The sequence below is a fragment of the Diadema antillarum genome, unplaced genomic scaffold, assembly GCF_040938485.1.
Source record: "Diadema antillarum isolate AM-2024a unplaced genomic scaffold, OU_Dant_1.0 seq00000966_RagTag, whole genome shotgun sequence".
NCBI classification, from domain to species: Eukaryota; Metazoa; Echinodermata; class Echinoidea; order Diadematoida; family Diadematidae; genus Diadema; species Diadema antillarum.
This window is the reverse complement of record NW_027271812.1, coordinates 179,233-198,815: the sequence shown is the minus strand read 5'-3', so window position 1 is coordinate 198,815 and position 19,583 is coordinate 179,233. Positions and strand designations below refer to the sequence as shown.

Genomic DNA, 19,583 nt, shown 5'->3' with positions numbered 1-19,583 from the left:
TACAAAATACAAGTGTATACGTACATTATATGGCACTGCCATGAAAAGACATAAATTGCAGTGTACACAGTATTGCTTCTTGTGAGGGAGGGCCAAAGCCATACAAAGTAGAACCCAAAATATCCGCACTAATTTAGATGTCTGTGAATTTAGATACTGTACCAGTGCTTTATACATTTGTTGATTAGCTAATTCATTGGTTTGTTCACTTGTACATCTCTTTGCTCAGATGTATAGCCACACCCATTGGTCACTTGTTGGGAGTGAAGTCGAGGAAACACCATGCTGCCGCACCCAATACCATTCTGGAGAAGGTCTTCCGATCCGTGTCGAAGCGGCCGGAGCAGAAGCGCTTAGAGGGTCTTGCCAAGCAGCTGGACTGGTCAGTCAGGAGTGTGGAGAGATGGTTCAGGAGGCGAAGGAACCAGGACAGACCTAGCATACTCGTCAAGTTTACTGAGACGAGGTAAAGTGTTAAAATTGCAAACCAGACCTCTTTAGCTGTGAGTCAAGCCTGCAGGGATTTTTTTTTTCTTCCTAGATTATCTTTTTTAGTTCCCAGACTGAGCAGATTGCCATGTCATGTTTGCATTTTCAGATGTCTGCCTATAATGGCATGGTTTACAAGCTATTCAAGTAATGGATTATAATGGTATAATTTCTGTGAAATTTTTGGTCAAAGTGGATTGCTGGTACAATGTATTACGGACAAGCCTGTGGGATGCCAAGGCATATACATGAACTTTTTTGCATGATGCATGAGTGCGCAGAATTCTATTACATTTCGGAATGACTCTTTGAGCGTGGGATGCTACATGTATGACAGATGTATGAGTGCCGTTACTGTGGTTACAAATCGAGAAGACAAGACTGCCCTTTTATTTTTCGCATCACAGCTCGTTTTCCTGATTGGCCATTATCTACCATGTATAAAATGTACTTTTGCCTCATCCATGTCAATGAATGGATCAGTATAAAATGTCAGGAATGAGCCAGTGGACATTTGTCAGGATTATTGAAACATGCAGTGTAGTCCCATTTAAAACTATCTGTTTGGGGGTTGATTTGTTGTTGTTGTTGTTGTTGTTGTTGTTGTTGTTTTTGTTGTTTTTCTTCTTCACCTAGCTTTTTATTGCTGTTTTGTTTGTGTGTTTTTTTGTTTTTTTGTTTTTTTGTTTTTACTCTTTTCCTTTTTTTCCCCCACCTGCACTATTAACAATGTAGGGTACAATGTGAATGTATTAGATGCCTCAAACACCACCGTGGGAATATAGCAAAAGTGTATATCTGAGTTCTGCACTGGGAGAAAATACATTGAGGAGACTGGCTTTAAAAAGTTTCGTCTTTCCATCTGCTGGAGAAGCCACATGTTCACAGGAACAGATGTTTGTTCATGATTGTTTCATACGGTGTTGATATAAAGGTCATTATTTTCATGGAGTAAAGGAGATGAGAAGTGTAATTCCATCATCCACATCAAATGACTTGTAATAAATATGCAGGACTAAAAAACAAGGGAGTTCTATGGCAAATATGTTAACAAACAATATAATTTTTACCAAGTCATTGTATTTGAGGAACTCATGCAATACAATTTAGAGATATTGAGACAGTTTACCTTTTACTTCCTCATTTCTATTTTATTCAAAATTTCAAAATTCTGTCATTGTTTGGTATTTGAGTCCATTTTGCTGAATATCTGAGGAAATTTTTACATATTTTCTGTTCTGTCATTGTGTACTTAGTGGTTATCAGGTATTGTGCATATTTCACCCATCAGTAGCTGGTGTTCATTCAAAGCAGTGAGAATCATCTGTACTTTGTTCACCGCATGCTGTGTACTCTTTGTGCCTGATATGACTGTGTGTGTCTGTTTACGACATAACCAAAAAAAGAAGAAAGGCATTCTTTCGTTCTCACATTTATACGCATCCTTCCTTTCCGCCCTGTTTCCACAGTTGGAGGTGTGTGTTCTACACCTGTGCGTTTACGTACGGAGTAATCAGCGTTCCGCGGGAGCCATGGTTCTGGGACATGAGACTGTGCTGGCACCAGTTTCCATTCCATGTACGTCATGCATCACACTCGTGAAATCATTGCTTTGGTCTGTTGAGGACTTTCTCTGTGCGCCTCAGAAACGATGGCCATATGTCGTCCACAGCACCACATTTATGGCTGTAAAATTTCTTGCAGTAAAACAGATGCCCAGGGGATTGACTCCTCCCAAGAACAAGGTGTACAGTGTATTCTAACTGCAACTTTTGGTTTCAAAGTCCCCTTTCCCTTGAAAGAAAATCCAGACAAACAAACAAACACAGTGAAACAGAACAGCAACGCAAAACATAAGCAAAGTTGATTTACCAAATTTTATGGATGAGTTCAGTGAAGCACAGATTATTCACTGTACTTCATTGTCAGGTAATTGTCAGTCACACCTTGTGTCTTTCTGTGTGGATGACAATGCTGAGTGTACAGCAGATCAGATCAAATGAAGTATCAAAGGTTCACAGTGTGCATGAAGGCATCTTGTGTACGTGTGTTAGATTCCCCTGATCACAAATTATGACTCATACAGGAGGCTGATCAACTTGTTGGATTGAAATAACAACAATAGGAATGATAATGGTGATATTAATAGTAATAGTAATAGTAATGATAAGAGTACTGATTGCATTAATGATAATGATGATGTAAATGATACTGACACCAATAATATTGATGATTATAATTATACCATTTATGCATATATATATTATCTAATATTATTCAAAGTTGTATACACACATAGTATTATGTGCATGCTTGCTTGTTTAATGTGAATACACATAGATATCACAGTGAGTAACCGCAAACCATTCAAGTTGCCCGTAAACCCATGATCATTCCTGTGTCATACACTTCCATGACATTTGCTCCTGTGACAATTACTCCCATGAAATATCTGCACGTTAAGCCAAACATAGAACCTACTATTAAACCTACTACGGTAATCCTAAGCCTCAAATCAAACTAAACCTAAAGCCCTTTCACAGCCCTATAGACCAGCTCGTAATGCCACTTTGTGCATTCTGAGCAGAAAAAGGTAATTTGTACCAACAGACATTTTGGTTTGTAAATTCACTGAGATAAGCATCTTTGATGCGATGATTATTCATGTAATCCTTATCTAAATGGTGCTTGCCAGCACATCCACCTGACAGCAAGAATGGTATTTTGCAATATAAAAGGAAATAGGCTGTTATTGCATTCAACACAAAACAATGAAATGGATTCCTGCTAAATTGTCAACTGTGGAGTATTCTGATCACCTGATCTAAACGCAAGTTCATTCTTTGTTTGAACATAAATTCCATAAATTGTTACGTCGGGCAAGCTTATGCATTCTGCCGCTTTGAAAACGAGTGAAGTGCCTTAAACCAACTGAGAAGTAATTTGTACCAATGTGTACATGAGCTTATTACGAACTGGCTTATTACCGTAACCCTAATACCCCATTCCACAGAGACTTTTTTCTCATCGGTCACTCGTCGGAAGCAAAGTTATTTTCTTTCGGCAACCAAAGTGTATCAGATCGCAGTCTGACGAATCCGACTTGCATTGGTCAACTATCAGGTCAGTGTCAGACATATCGGGCGATGATCGGATGGGGCAAGATCATCCAATGAGGATCACGCACGAAATGTCTAACACTGACCTGACAGTCGGCCAACACAAGGTGGATTCATCAGACTGCGATTCGATACACTTTGATGGGTAGCCCGAAGCAACAAACTTAATTTGCTTTCAACAAGTGACCTATGAGAGAAATGTCTGTTGAATGGGGGTGTTAGTCCTTGGACAAAATAAGACCGGAGCAATTGTTGCAGGAGAAAATGTCATGTCATAGTACCATACAGTACATCAAATGTGTCCGAAATCTTGTGAAGAGATGATTCCTGGTTTATAAGATTTTTGTCCTCCCTTGTCCTCCCTTCAACAGGCAGTCACCCCGGCCATCTACAACTACTACATCATGGAGATGTCCTTCTATCTCTCCCTTGTACTGTCTCTCTTCACGGACGTGAGGAGAAAGGTATGTCAGGATCACTGATACCTTTGTGTGTCTGTTTCGGATCTAGGACAATACTGTAAAAGTGGAAATTTTTGCGGTGTTGAAATTTTCGCGCAGTTCGCGCAACCCGAAACTAGTGCGAAATTAAAGTACGCGAATATTTTTGCTTGCCATATGCTCCAGTAGTTGATGTCTTGATTCCGCAGAATTAAAACACACGAAACTCTCCACACCCCGTGGAGTGTGAAAAATTAGTTGCGCAAAAATATCCACTTTTACAGTAGTCCAGACCCTTCCTCTGACCCAAACCTAATACCGAACCTAATCCTAACCCTAGCCCAAACCGTAACCCTAACTCTTATGTTTACCAGACCTTTATACTACTATAAACCAGTATATTGTGTGTGTGGGGGGGGGGGGGGGGGGGGGGGGAATTGCCCAATTGCCCTGATATTACGTCAAGATCATTAATACATTTGTGCATCTATTTCAACATTTCCAATGCCTTGTGGTAACCCCTGTCTTTTATGGAAGGAGGGGTGGGTAAACTTGAATACACAATGTACTTCTATTTAGGGAGTGCTTCCTCAAAGCATTGTCAACATCGAGCCATTCACGTCAGTTCACATGTAACCTTGTACCTTGGAATACCACGTGTCAGTATTGTCGTAAAGTATGCCATTACGTCTCTACAGTGAGCGTGTCCATGGGTGTCATTAAATATGTGTACAGCAACCTGAAGACAGGTGTGTTTTTTTTCTTTGCATCATCAAAAATGTAAGTAATGAAAGGAGGCTGCAAGGTGAAACTTTCAAGTTTGTCTGTGTTTTGTATTCACCAACAAGATTTATAATCCCAGCCTGAGGGGAGCACACTTCGCCGCTCCTCTCAGATTACATGTACGTGTAGATTCGCTTTTATACTTGCTTGTTTGTGGAGACCAGCACAATGTCACATATATGAACTGATCACTAGAGCCCTGTTGCATAAAATTTGAGATCAAACCCAGGTCAGAAAATCAAACATAAGTCTTCAAACACTCAATTCTGATTGGCTGATACCAGACATTCATTGTCGTTGAGTTGTTCGTTTGTTTTTTAGTGAAAAAAATGGGTTACTGTGGAAAAAGTTATGGGTCACTTGTTAAAAATTTTAATTCTAGCCATTACTTCAGCTTAGCGTGTGGAGTAGTAATTATCATGTATACATGATATATATTGCATATATGGACAAGTGAAATGACATGACATGAGAAGGGTCAAAGGTCAAATGTCACCAACCTTGGCTAAATTAAGGTTCCATCCATATCTTCTGGTAGAAAAGTCATGTGGGAATGTACGTGTAATTTGGCAAGAATGATGGAAGTGAAGTGGGGTAATATTTTCTCCTTTCCAAGTGGTAACAGGATAACCACGGAAGGTGAAAGACTGAAAGTACAGTAAGCTTTATGAGGACCACAGTGTGTGCGAAATATAGTGATTGTGTGAGAATAATGCAAAAGCATTTCAGATGACTAACTGTGCAGACCAAATGGTAAATTTTCATAGGTCACTGTAAAAAAAATATGGGCTGAAAAGAAGTGATTTTCTTCAAGGATTTGATGATTCAATAATGGAAGACATGCATTTGATGATTATTATTTTGTAAATGTTCAGCAGCAAAAAAAGAAAGAAAGAAAAAGAAGCTAGCCTAAAGTTCAATAGTTTATCAACTGTTGGAAAAAAAAAAACAACAACTGTAATTCTTGCATAACTTCTATTCATGCATACAATTCTTCATTCACATTAATTAGTGTCTGAATGTTTTCATCGGCAGTGGCTGGAGGCAATCATTCTGTACTGTAAAGAGTTCGTAAATTAGGAAATTTAATGGAACATTCTCTTGCCGCCCAGTCGTGAGGTACATATGATGTGATGAAACTATTGCGGCATAGCATTATAGCGCTGGATGTGTGAATTTTGTTTTGTGTACATTGTGAGTGCATACACAGTCAGCTTCTTGGCTGCACCGGCTTCTTGGCTGCGCCGGCACCTCATGACTCAATGTGTCAACATAGCTCATGCCTTTTTGATTCATGATCACGGTTGTGGTACTTGCACAGAAAATTAACATATCGTTCTGTAAAGATAGGTGGAAAATACGAATCAGGTCTGCTTTAAAAAGCTGAGACTACACCCTTCAATATTCAGTTATGTTTTTTCAAAGTATACATAGCTGTAGCCTGCCACCCAACTGTCATGAAAAAAAAAACAAAAAACAGATGTAGACTTTGATATTCATGATGGTCATTTTCCTTTTGACATGTTACCTCACTTCCATGAAATTAGACATGAAATAGAAGGTGAAAGCAAATTGTGTAATTTTCGCATTACAGAACCTTTTTTTTTTTCTTCTTCTACTTCTTCTTCACGTATCGTCTTCCTGTGTGACTTCCTCTGTGTTATGATTGATGTCATGCACTGCACCAGCGTCACATGTGAAGTCATACTTGAATGTCAGCCGCAGCACTGAATGAGCAGGGTTATTAGGTCAAACATACACAGTGCTGAAACCTGTGGATGGGGGGCACGACTGGTATGCTTACTAGTAATAACCCAATGGCAATAGTGCACTATACTATGTGTTTTGTGGAAGGATGCACAGGGCGACATTTTAGCCGCAAATTGGCTAAAATCATACTTGATTGAAGCGTTGATGAGTAGCGCGAGGTGAACAGAATTAGTTAAATTGGCGGGCGGTTGCTTGGTTGCAATTAGGTCATACACCACTTTCACTATTCCGCCTCCTCCTCCTCCTCCTCCTCCTCCTCTTCTTCTTCTTCTTCTCTTCTTCTTCCTCTCCTTCCTCTTTGCTATTTCACCTAATTTTTAGGCAGTTAGGCAGATTAAAAATATATTATGAAAGGCAATTGCCTGGATGCAAATCCCCTTTTAGGAACTTAATTTAGTCACCAAAGTGCACTATATCCATCACGTCATATTCCAATCTTAATAGCCAGAGGGGAATCTTAAAGAGTAGCAGTTCATGTATTAGTCTCCTTAAAGGCACTGTCAAGCAGTGTTTCCCATATGAAAATCTGAACTGCGTATTAGGCATCATCTGACCAATGCTCAGTGCTATCAAAAATGAAAGTAGTTTGAAAATAAACTGTTTGATGCAGCTTTTACGGACTGTATATAACAGTATGGTGATATTTGTACATTTGTATACCTTAAAGGGATGGCATAGTATTTGTTGAGATGAGGATTCAGCTTTTAACTTTTTGCAATACACTTGGAAACTACTTGGATTGGTAAAGAGCATACAATTCTAAGAAAAATTCAAATTTGATTTGATGAAAGGCAGTTTTGAAGTGGCTAAAATATCCAAAAACAAAGTAAAACAAAGCAATCCTACAAAGAAGTGGGTCCCACTTTTTAATTGTAAAGCTTAGATTTGGATATCTCAGCCATTTCAAAACCAATTTTTGTCAAATAAACTGTAGATTCGTCTTAGAATTACATGCTCGTACATATTTCATGAGAGGTTTCTCATTATCTCAGAAAAATTATCATGAAAAAATGTTGACAACCGGAAGCCCCATTTCAACTTAGACTATGCCATCTCTTATAGTAGTTTCAGCATAAGACATCAAACTTGATTACTGGAAAACGTTCCATGAAGATACATCGTTTTGCCGTCTAAACAGCCGTTGAGTCTTATTAATCATCTCAGGAATTGTGTGGCTTTTGTGTGTGTGTGTGTGTCTGTCTGTGTGTCTGTCTGTCTGTGTGTGTGTGTGTGTGTGTGTGTGTGTGTGTGTGTGTGTGTGTGTGTGTGTGCGTGTGTGTGTGTGTGTGTGTGTGTGTGATACCAAATGTGAGCAAGAAGAGAGGAGAGACCCTTCTGACATTGGAAATAACCTGCCTTGTGCGGTGAACCCTGCAATGTAACAATTGACTCCACATGATGTTTTGACTTGCATGAGTGCTTTAAATACTTCATATTGGGAAGCTTGCGGAGAAGACTGGGACACCAATCCATAATATTGATCAGGGAAAAAAAAGAAAATGACTGTGCAGTTAAATAGAGCCAGTAGGTCATCACAGAGAAAATGCCAATACTGGCAGTGTGTGCATCACTCCGTTGCCAACAAGAGTGTTAGCATAGCCCGCAGGTTGATGCAGGTACCTGCACATATGTTTGGATTACATTGCTTGAAAGAGAGAACGTATAGATTACATTGCTTTAAAGAAAGAACTCATTATTTGATCTATTTCCAAGGGTTATTTTTATGTTCCATTCATATCTCTTATCAAAAAAAAATGGAGAATAATACAGAAAATTGTTTTTGATAATTTTCAGATGTATTATTAAGTAGTTATCAAATCCCCATGATAGGGTGTATTGTAGAAATGTCACCTTTATACTCATGATATGTCATATTTAAGGGAACATATTAGGGGTGTATTACAATTGTACCTTTAATAGAGGGTGAGAAAATCTGGTATAAAGGTTAACAATAAGCAGATGAAAATAATATGAGCACTTTAACTGCTGCCAAAGTGGTGCAGAGTTTGGACTATTTGATACATACTACCCACAAAATGTCGTCAGTAGGAGAAATTTTTTAAGGTATCAGGTAGAAGTTGTAAAAGAGTGTCATTATCTCTAAATGCCTATGGCCGTTTGCAACACTTGGCAATTACCATTTACGCCAGTGAACAAATATAGCGCTCAATAACTATGTACAACTGTACAAGGGCATGCTTCACACATGTAGTGTGCACACTCCAGGTACTGTACATATATACATCAATACACACTCTCCTGTGTGAAACATACAAGTGTACCTTCATAGTAGTATACAGTTGTGCCTTGGTATGTTTTAACATAGCTTTGTTGGTATGATGAGATCATTGTTCATGTCTTTTGAAAACGTACCCTGTGCCCTGTATTACACCTCTTCAATACCTATATTATTGTAAACTCTGATAGTAGCAAAGAGATTTTTCTCCTCCCCACCACTAGAGGGCGGACTCTACAATGGAGTCAGTGATTTCATGGGGGCCGCCATTGTTCCACTTAAAAATGGCGGACTTTGCGTACTAAGTATACTTTTCTACAGCGCGTATTACGCGAACTTCTGAACTTTTACGCGAGTACGCACTTGATTTTGGCTGCTCCTCGGTTGCTCGTTTGCTAGCGTGTTAGCACGAGGGGTGAGCCTACCGCTTCTTTGCCATCCAGTGCTCCTTGCGCTCACACAACAATAGTACAGGGCGTATGAAGACTCCGCACTCTAGCAGTCACTGCGGAAAATCTCTTTGGATAGTAGTAACTGTGAGTAGGTGGTAGGTATCTCATTGATTTCCTACCATATTCATATAGAAATTGAATATACAGCCAAACTTTAAAAAGTCTCAAAGTAGCAGTCATTAGGATTTCCTCTAGATTTTGTTTTTATTCTCTGTAGAACATTAAGATATTTTCTATTGTGAACCTCTTCTCAAATCAAGAGTGCCCAACTTTGAAGGTTCTGGAATAGTGTACTCAAGAAACATTTGACTTTGAAACAGTGTGGGTCCACACTTCATGAATAACTTCTGCTGAAGTTCAAAATGTGTACATGTATCTCAAGCTGAGTTTCTTCAGTTTAAGTTTCATTGAATCAGAACCCACACCCTATGCTATTTATAAAACTTATTTATTCATGTTTGTTATGTCTGAAGTCATAAAATACTCATCTTCAAGACACTAATATTTCTCTCTCACAACTTCCTTAAACTCTCTTGCCATAGTCATACTAACAAAACACTGGAAAGTTTATGTTCACAAAGTTGGAGATCTTGAAGTTTTGCCAATTATGATTTTGAACTCCCTGGAAACTTCCTGCCAAACTTCTCGCGAAACTTCTCACTCAAAGCTACCAGTAGGGAAGTTTCCGGACGCCCGTCAGTCATCTTGTAGTTTAGACAGTCTGAATGCTTGAAGCTGAAACGTTGCATAGTTTGTCACATGGCCAGTCCACCACCTGTTTATGGGCAGTGCCCCAGAAGCCACGCCCATATAAAATGGAAAATATACACACGTATAAGTGCGCATTGCTGCATTACAATCATTCGCTATCAGGCGGCAAGTACTTTCTTCTTTGTTGCGCATGCCCTTTGTTGACCATAATTTTAAAAACTGAAACTTCAAGAAGTTTGGCTACCAAGGTGTAGACAGACGAGCTCACTTCAAGAAATTTCTCATAGTTATGTCTGTAATGTCATGCCAGTATGACCACAGTTTAAAGGCCTGTCTTTGACGATGGTGGTAATGTTAGTGTCATTTAACCATACAAGTGTGGAGATGGTAGCCCTTGATTGGAACATAGCCAGTCCCCTGTTTTGACCCAGCGCAGACCAAATTTGAAGAGTTTAAGTGTGGTGTATTGTAACAAGGTCATAACGGAAGCACAGTTAGCATTCATACAATGCAAGGAATTCAATCTTTGTTTCTTTTTTCCCCCTCTCCCTTCTCTCTCACAACTTCCAGCTTTGAGTGCTGGCATGTGTATTGAGCTTGTAAGTACACGGACACCTGAAAACCCCTGTTATATTTAGGAAAAAAAAAATCTGATTCACTGGTGAGTGCGGTATGTAGCATTGTGAAATTGCATTATCTGTTGACTGTGCCCCATTCTGAACCAATTGAAATTCTCAGTGCTGATTGTTGTTAACACACAAATAGGGGATTTCAGCATAGGTGCAATGTACTTGAGTCAGAACTCACCAGTCTTTTCCACATACTTAAAATGATTATTTGAATTTTGGAACACCTTACAGAAGCTTGGCATGCTTGTTTTTTTTTTTTGTTTTTTTTTTTTTGGTAGTAGTAGTAGTACTGTAGTAGTAGAAGGATAGGGCTATGATGATATGTTTTGAAAGTGTGTAAACTGGTAGCTGTAATCTTTTAAAAGGAAATTACATATGTACTGTATTTCAGAATGCCTATTGTACATTGCATCTATAAGAGTTCTCACATTGTGTGGATGTTTTACATTGTAGCTGTTGATTGGAACAGGGGTTTCTACGCCAACTGACTTTCTGCACTGTCATTGTAGCTTCACTAGTTAAGAGCTTGTTATTACCTCCGCCAAGGAATGAGGTTATGTTTTCGTTACCATTGGTTTGTTCGTTAGTTAGTTCGTTAGTTAGTTAGTTAGTTTGTCCGTGTGCAAAATAACTCAAAAAGTAGTGAACGGATTGGGATGAAACTTGCAGGACATGTTGAGAATGACACAAGTACCAAAGTGATCCGAGAATTTTTTGGGAATTCCTGAAGGATTTTTGACATTTTGGCAGGTAGGGTCAATGAACTTGGGAGTTCAGGCTGCGCGTATTTGAGGTTTGCCTGCATGCATTTGAGGTTTGCCTGCGCGCACTATATTAAGTGCATGCTCTAGTTTCTGCTGGGGTGAGGTGCGCCGTGCAGCTGAGTGTTTATGACGTAACAAAGGCTTCTATATTGGGAAATCTGGCAACTTTCAGCACACAATGCTATGAGTACGTATGGGTGGAAATCACTGATATCTCTATGGAAGAACAAGATCAGTGGTGAAAATGATTTGCATGCTTGGCGGAGGTCTGCACTCTCAGAGTGCTTTTCTAGTTCTACATGTATTTGCTCAGTACACGTAACTGTCTCACTATTTTGTTAGAGTTGTTTCTTTCTTTCAGCCATACTGAAGCATTAAGACATACAGGCTTGCAGCAATACTACCAAAGGAAAGGATTTCATAGACATTTATTGTGATGATGATAATGATGATAAGATTTACAGTAGATTATAACGCCAGTATTGGATGATGATTTGGGGCATTGTACAAAATAACGACAGAAAATTGAACAGCTGTATGTCAATTTGCAGGCCTCATTCATGATAATCTATCCTACCCCGTCTAAGATTCTGAACCAAGGCTGCATTTATCTATTATTATCAAAATGAAAATTTGCAAACGCTTTTCAGATTACATTTCTCAAGTTTTTGCATTTATCAACTCTGTTGTGAGTGGCCTTGTCACTGTGCAGAGCGCATTGTGCAATCTGATCTAAGGAGCGGAGATGTGTTCTGAGCTACAACACATTTCAAAAAGGACTGTGTTGTTTCTGTATCAAACATGTTGGCGATTGCACTTTTTGGGGGCATTTCAAAAACGTGTTTCTAACCCCATGCGCAAAACAGCTATGCGTTTATAATCAAGTGCTTTAAACTCCCTGAAGGTTGTTTGGAATCTGTGATTCTGCACCAGAAATGAGTTGATAAACACACCCTAAGATATGAATGGAATCTTTCTTTCTCTCTCTCTCTCTCTAAATACCTGTCCTTACTAAATACTCCTTGACAAGTATTTCATTCGGGTAACTGTTCTGCGCTTTGGATTTAAGTGGCTTCTCAGTGCACTTCCCCCTCCCCTTTTCCCTCCTTTTAGAGAGAATTCCATTGCATTTTCTATGTACAGTAGCCCACATTGACCAAAGAATGTGCCTCTCTGTAACCAATAATCAGTGAATCATTACAATGCCCTACATAATGTGATTGGATGCATACAACTGGCTTTGATCCATTCTTGTCAGTTAGGGAATTTGAAAAGCTGTCCGAATTGTTAGGATCATGTCATGTTTGATTAGCGTGGACAATTTGGGGGGGGGGGGGGGCTTTCAAATGCACATTCAGTAAATTGAGATATGATGCATTATTCTTAACACTTTAGATCTGTGTAGTGCATGGATGTGCAGTTCTGCTACAATTATGCGATTGTGTGAGCAAATTGGGTACACACTACACTGGAAATGCTTTTGTTTGACCGAGTATTTGCATACGTGCATGGTTCTGTTAGTGATTACCTCCCACCTAGGAGACAATGCAGTATATGTGCATTCATGTTTATGAGCTGGGCAATATTGGAGCCTGTTGTTAGTTTCAAATATCAGTTGTCTCATGACATTAATGAAAATAAAACCACTTCAGAATATCTGTTATACAGACATGATTCACATCACAGGTTGATTATACTCGTAGAGAAATTGAAAGTAAAATTTGAAGTATTTACGGTACGTATGTACCTTATTTTCACTGACAGCCACCCACTCTGTATTCAAAGAAGAAAAAGACTATGTAGACAAATAGTTCTAGGTTACTGCACTACTCTTCTCAGCTCTATGCCATTTTAAAAGGCTTCTGTACTGCGTACTAAAAATATTACCGATCATTTTGTGGACAATATCCTAAAACTCAGCTGTAAAGAGCCTCAGGGGTTGTATGTTTTTCTTGAGGGGCAGTGGCATTCTCCTAACTGAAAATAATTATCTCCAAACAAAACATGTCTTTTGTCTCCATATTACCTCAGACGTTGCCAGGCAACTGCCTGCACCCTCCAAAGAAAAGCCAAGATAGAATGGTCTTCTTGAAAGTGCAAATTGTAGTTGGATTGATTGATTTATTGTCTCTAACCTTCACTAGTCAGTAACTGGAAGTTGCAAGTTCAAACACTTGCTTACTGTACACTGACTGATATCAATTTTGTTTCTTGGTCTTGTGACCATTCCACATTATGCACTACTTACCTTTCACCTGACAGTTGCAATGGCAGGCGAATTCCAGAAGTTTCACAGTCTCTTGAAGAGCAAATGCTTTTTCTTAAAAGTCGGTCCCCATTTCCACTCCAAAATCATTTATCACTCTCAAATTCTCCACTTCTTTGATTCTCATCAAAAGTGCATTGTGCCCTGCTTTTGGGGTTACTTGTTTGTATACCTCACTTCTTTAATTTGTGTTGGGCGTATGTGCTGTTGATTATATTTGGGCTGGAGAACTAGACATGCACTCTGAGAGCGCAGACCTCCGCCAAGCATGCAGCTCATATCCACCACTGAACTTGTTCTTCCATAGAGATATCAGGATTTCCACCCACACGTACTTATAGCATTGTGTGCTGAAAGTCGCTCGATTTCCCAATATAGAAGCCTTTGTTACGTCATAAACCCTCAGCTGCACGGCGTGCCTCGCCCTAGCAGACACTAGAGCACGCACTGTTGTGCGCGCATGCAAACCTCAAATACGTGCAGCCTGAACTCCCAAGTTCATTGACCCTACCTGCCAAAATATCAAAAATCCTTCATAAATTACCCAAAAATTCTCGGATCACTACCCAAAGTTAATCTTTTGTTACTTTGTCACTCTCAACCTTTCCTGCAAGTTTCATCCCAATCCGTTCACTACTTTTTGAGTTATTTTGCACACGGACAAATGAACTAACTAACTAACAACACACAAACCAACAGTAACGAAAACATAACCTCTTCCCTTGGCGGAGGTAATAAACTTGAACTTGAAACAATAGAACAAGAAACCTAGGGTGTGTTATAGGGGAAGTTTTGTCCATATTGGATTTAGATATCAAACTGAAGCTGCATTATGTTGTTTTTGTCTGATGGCTCTGTACAGAGATACTGTACATTTTAGTCATTTCTTTTCTCTTTTTGGATCAATACCATCAAGCCTAATATGATGCACAAGTGAGTCTCATATTACGTTGGGTATTTTAGAATTATTCTGGTACTGTAACCCTTTCAAAGGTTTGCCTGGTATGCATATGACTGTGTACTGTGTGGTTTTTCCTATGACTATGTGATGTTTTTCCTCCTCGCAGTAAAACATCTGTACAGCGATGCAAAAGATGTAATACTAAAGGGCATTAAAATCAGTACATTCCTATTTTGTTGTTTCTTTTGATAAATGGCACACACACACACTAAAATATTGCATATATTTAGCTCTGTGTCAGGAGAGATGTCTAGAGTTAATTCTTACGAACACCTCATTCATTTGTTCAGTGGATGGGTTGATGACAATCTCTTAATATGGGTCAATTAAAACCATATTGTACTTGAGTAATTGCAAATTTATTGTGATCATGCATTTGAAGATCTAACATCTCTATGTTTGATTTTCTTTGTTTATACACTATCTACCTTCTGCCAGGACTTCATTCCTCAATCCATCCACCACTTTACCACACTCCTGCTTATCAGCTTCTCCTGGACATGCAACTTTACCAGAATCGGATGCATCGTCATGGTAACGCATGATGTGGCAGACATCTTCCTAGAGGTGAGAGCATTATGTCTTCTAAGTAAAACCCCATACCCCCTTACGCACACACACACACACACACACATACACACCCACACACACACACACACACACAAAATGAAGTGTAATTCATACAATGCAGGACACTGCCCCACCCCCAGAAAAAAAAAACCAAAAAATTGCACTTGCCTGCATGGCCATTTGGGCAACGGCATCGAGCAAGCAGCCAATAGTTTTACTAGCCCAACAATGAGTTTTAGTTGCCGTGTGCAGGTGGGTTTGTAGCGACCAGCAGTAGAGTGCAACATACAGATTATATTTCACTGCAACGAGACTGAAACTGATTCAAATAAAATATTGCGCTGTGACAGTACATGGTGCTGCTATCCTTCAAGTAATGATAACATTAATAGATACTGTTACTTTAAAGTACAATTATTCCACTTGAATAAGGTACTCATTCATGTACTGAGTGCATTATAGTACATACAGTGTAGCTACATGTACAATGTATGTTGCATGTTAGAGATTACAGATGATGCATTACTATGCAGATGTATAGAAGGGAAAAAAGGAAATGAAAAGATTAGACCAAAGGTATTCAAGAATTATTTGCTAGTTTAAATAGATGTGATTAAATGTTAGATTGGAAAGCTTTGAAAGCTTTGAATGTGTGTGGGAATCCTGTTTCTCTCTATTTTTGTGCAGTGTGCAAAGATGTGCAACTATGCCAAGCTTCACACCCCCGCCAACGCCATGTTTGGTATCTTCACTGTGGCCTTCTTCGTCTCCCGCATCATCTTTCTGCCTTTCTGGTGAGTCGCGGGATTGACCCCCAGCAACGACACCCATGTCCTCAGTATAGGTTGTCTTTATATGCTGGTTTCATAGACTTTGCAGCAGGTATTGGTTTTATTACCTCCGCCAAGGGAGGAGGTTATGTTTTCATTACCGTTGGTTTGTTTGTTAGTTAGTTTGTTTGTTTGTCCGTGTGCAAAATAACTCAAAAAGTTGTGCACGGATTTGGATGAAACTTGCAGGGAAGGTTGAGAACGACATGAGGAACAGATGATTACATTTTGGTAGTGATCGGGAAATGTTTATGGATTTTTTCGAAGGATTTCCAATATTTTGGCAGGTAGGGTCAATGAACTTGGGAGTTCAAGCTGCGCATTTTTTAGGTTTTCATATGCGCACTAAAGTGCATGCTCTAGTTTCTGCTAGGGCGAGGCGCGCTGCGCAGCTGAGGGTTTATGACATAACAAAGGCTTCTATATTGGGAAATCTGGCGATTTTTTCCAGCATGCATACGTATAGGTGGAAATCACTGATCTCTATGGAAGAGCAAGATCATCGATGGAAAGTAGAGCTGCTTGGCAGAGGTCTGCGCTCTCAGAGTGTTTTTCTAGTTAGTAAATTGATCTGATGTCATCTGCAGAGCTGGTATTGAATGCTGTCTGAGAGAATGGAAAAAGTGCACATCACTGAGTATTGTTGGTACATTTGTAGTATACTGTGTAACCCAGCAACTCTTCAAAGTTTTAGTTAATCCCTGTTAAAAGCATTATTTACCATTTGCAGGTGAAACAAAAATCCAGCTTTAGCGCTTCAAAATAGTTCGAAAATGTGAGTGAGGGATAAAAACAATATAAAACGTTAATCAGTATGATCAGTGTGAAGTATTGTGAAATATACAAAATGTGAACAATAGTTATAATAGAATTGTTTCTAGAATAAACTGTCTACGGTTATGGTTTATTTAGAAAAATAGTGATGTCTCCTTTAAGTTAGGCTTTATTGCAAAATTTTTATATGGTGGATGTTTTGTGATACAACTGACCTACACATATGCATCAAATGTGATGACTAGAGCATCTTATAAATCACTGCTCCCAATGGTAAACAGTACCTTTAATGCAGACCTGTGAAATTAAGCTCTGCTATTCTGGATCGTACATTTGTAGCTCTGACTAGAAGAATACGAAGGAGGGGGAAGAAAAAGGAGATTGAAGAAGAAGAAGGAAAGAAGGAGGGGCAGAGGATATAAGGGAAGAAAAGGAGAGAAGGATGGGAGGGAAGAACGAACGTAATGGTGTGAGTTTAGAGAAGAGCGAACAGGAAGATGCTACAGAAGTTATTAGATTAATTAGACTGTGATCAAGGATAACTTCAAAGATGAAGCACATTGTTTGCAATCCCTTTTACACATGCTATTTGACCTTTGACCTTCCTATACCCACCAGGGTGATCTACAGCTCGACTGTCCACTGCATGTCCATCATGGGCCCTTTCCCTGCCTACTACCTCTTCAATGGACTGCTAGTCACTCTGCTGGGCCTCCACTGCTACTGGTTCTATCTCATTGTCTCCATGGCCTACAAGGCCCTGTGGCATGGCAAGGTAAGAGGGGCCCACGCCCTGCATTGGGTTTCACTCACATCTCAGAACCACTGTGGTCGTGGGGGCCATGTGTGTGGCCTTGTACCCTGTTTTGGTAGTAAAGTTATGATAGTAAAAAGAATGTAAATATCAAAAGCTTCTGGCTTCTCAATACCCAAAAGAGAGCTTATATCCTGTGTGAGCGATTAAGTTATGAAAGTGAAAGATCAAAAACTATAATCCCTTAAAAGTGAAAAATCCACTCGCTGTTCAAGCTAATTCTCAAATTTGAATTAAAGGGGAAATCCACCCTGAAACTCAGTTTGTGTAAATACAGTGTAGAAGCAGAACAAACGGAGAAATGGGACAGTGAAAGATTGATCAAACTCTTACAAAGAACTGAGAAATCATGGAAGTCATCATGGACCTGTTTACTATATAAGTAGCCACTGTTATCATCATTATCAACTTGAATTTCAGAGGAAAAAAAAAAAGAAAAAACATTTTGTGCCTCCCATGAAGTTGTTATTTAGTCACAAATCTATTTAGCAATAATAAATTTCCAAGGGAATGGGCATAATGGTTGCAGAATTATTGGGAAAAAAGATTGATGTAAGATTTTGATGTGCACGCCACTTGTAGATTTGTGAAGTGATGAGCTGGTTTGCATAAATGTGAATGACATCACTGCTTTGAGGAACAAGTTAATCTTGAGCATGCCATAATTTTTCCTTGCATGTGTGTGCGTGTGTGTGTGTTTGTGTGCGTGTGTATGTGTATGTGCTTGTATAAAATGAAACTCTTCTCTAAAAACCCTGGAACCTGGATATGCAGAGGTCGGATAGACAAATCAATTATTACAGGGATTTTACAGGTCCAAATGCTCTATATTTCCTTGTTTTTGCACTATGATATAGTGAGAGACCTTATAACAAACTACAACTGTCATGAGTTTCATTTAGGTTTTCTTTACGTCACTACGAGGTTCTCTTGTGTTTGCTTAGCTGTATTCTTCTCATTTAAGCCAAAATGAAAGCAAAGTGGAGTTATCCTTTAATGTAAGGAGGATGTGGTCAGTGGAATGCAGATGACATTGCTAAATATTAAACTTTGTGTTTTCCTGTCTCATTTCCTGTGTGATCTCAACGCACCCCCAGCTGGAAAAGGACGCCAGGAGCGATGTTGACGAGAGCATGTCGGATTCCGACGCCCTGCAGGAAGAGAACGGCATCAACAACCACAACACCAAGTACACCCACAATGCCTACTCCAGCTCCAAAGCTGCTGCAAACAACCACCACTAGAGGGCGCTCCTCCACTCACCTCATCCATCCAGGCAAATCTCTGAACGTTCGAACCCTACGTGAAACAAAAAATTTTTCTACTCCCGAGAGAGCATTATTCATACATCATGCATTCGATCATACCACCTCAAGTGCACGAAACACCCGTTTGTCTTTGAATTGCACGCGGTCAAGATTCGAAGGAATACGAAAGTGTCCTCAAGAAGTTTCACTGTATTCCATACAATGTTTTCCCACCAAGTAGAACAAGTGTTAGTCATTTGAGCTCATTCTCAGTTCACGGCACTCGAGCCACAGGAAAGAATTTGTATGCCTCGCGGCAGTATAACGTGTTCAGGAAGAGGAATCATCACCACTGATATGATGTATTAGAGGTGAATTATGAATTTGACTGAATCTTTCAACCCCTATTCCCATTTTTATAGTGATTTATACATCAGTCTAAGCATCTTGAATATAGCTGCTTTGTAGTTTGCTCATGTATTCCGTAAGTAACTCACATGCTTTTTGTCCAAAATAGTTCATTTGCGTGATACTGTTATGCCTTTCCATCCAAGGATTAGTGATGCTGAGCTTTCAAAACATTAGAAGATGAAGTGATTTTTTTTTTAATGATGATATTCGAGTGCTGTCATTATTCTTAGAAATAGAATTACCAAGGAGGTAAGCTTGAGTCAACAATGCGTCAAGGGTCCCTCGGTCTTGCGGATGGTCAGCTGATGATGACCATC

General features: G+C 39.4%; 1 protein-coding gene across 1 annotated transcript in view; it reads left to right on the top strand.

Moving 5' to 3' along the window:
* The window catches only part of LOC139741967 (ceramide synthase 6-like), a 42,184-nt gene extending 22,825 nt beyond the window's left edge, over window positions 1-19,359 (top strand). Inside the window, exons 2-8 of the mRNA XM_071652532.1 lie at window positions 230-466; window positions 1,959-2,067; window positions 3,980-4,072; window positions 15,059-15,187; window positions 15,878-15,984; window positions 17,413-17,569; window positions 18,706-19,359. Coding sequence (XP_071508633.1) covers window positions 230-466; window positions 1,959-2,067; window positions 3,980-4,072; window positions 15,059-15,187; window positions 15,878-15,984; window positions 17,413-17,569; window positions 18,706-18,852 — 979 coding nt within the window. The 3' untranslated portion in view covers window positions 18,853-19,359. The remainder of the gene's footprint in view (window positions 1-229; window positions 467-1,958; window positions 2,068-3,979; window positions 4,073-15,058; window positions 15,188-15,877; window positions 15,985-17,412; window positions 17,570-18,705) is intronic.
* The last annotated feature ends 224 nt before the right edge of the window (window positions 19,360-19,583 follow it).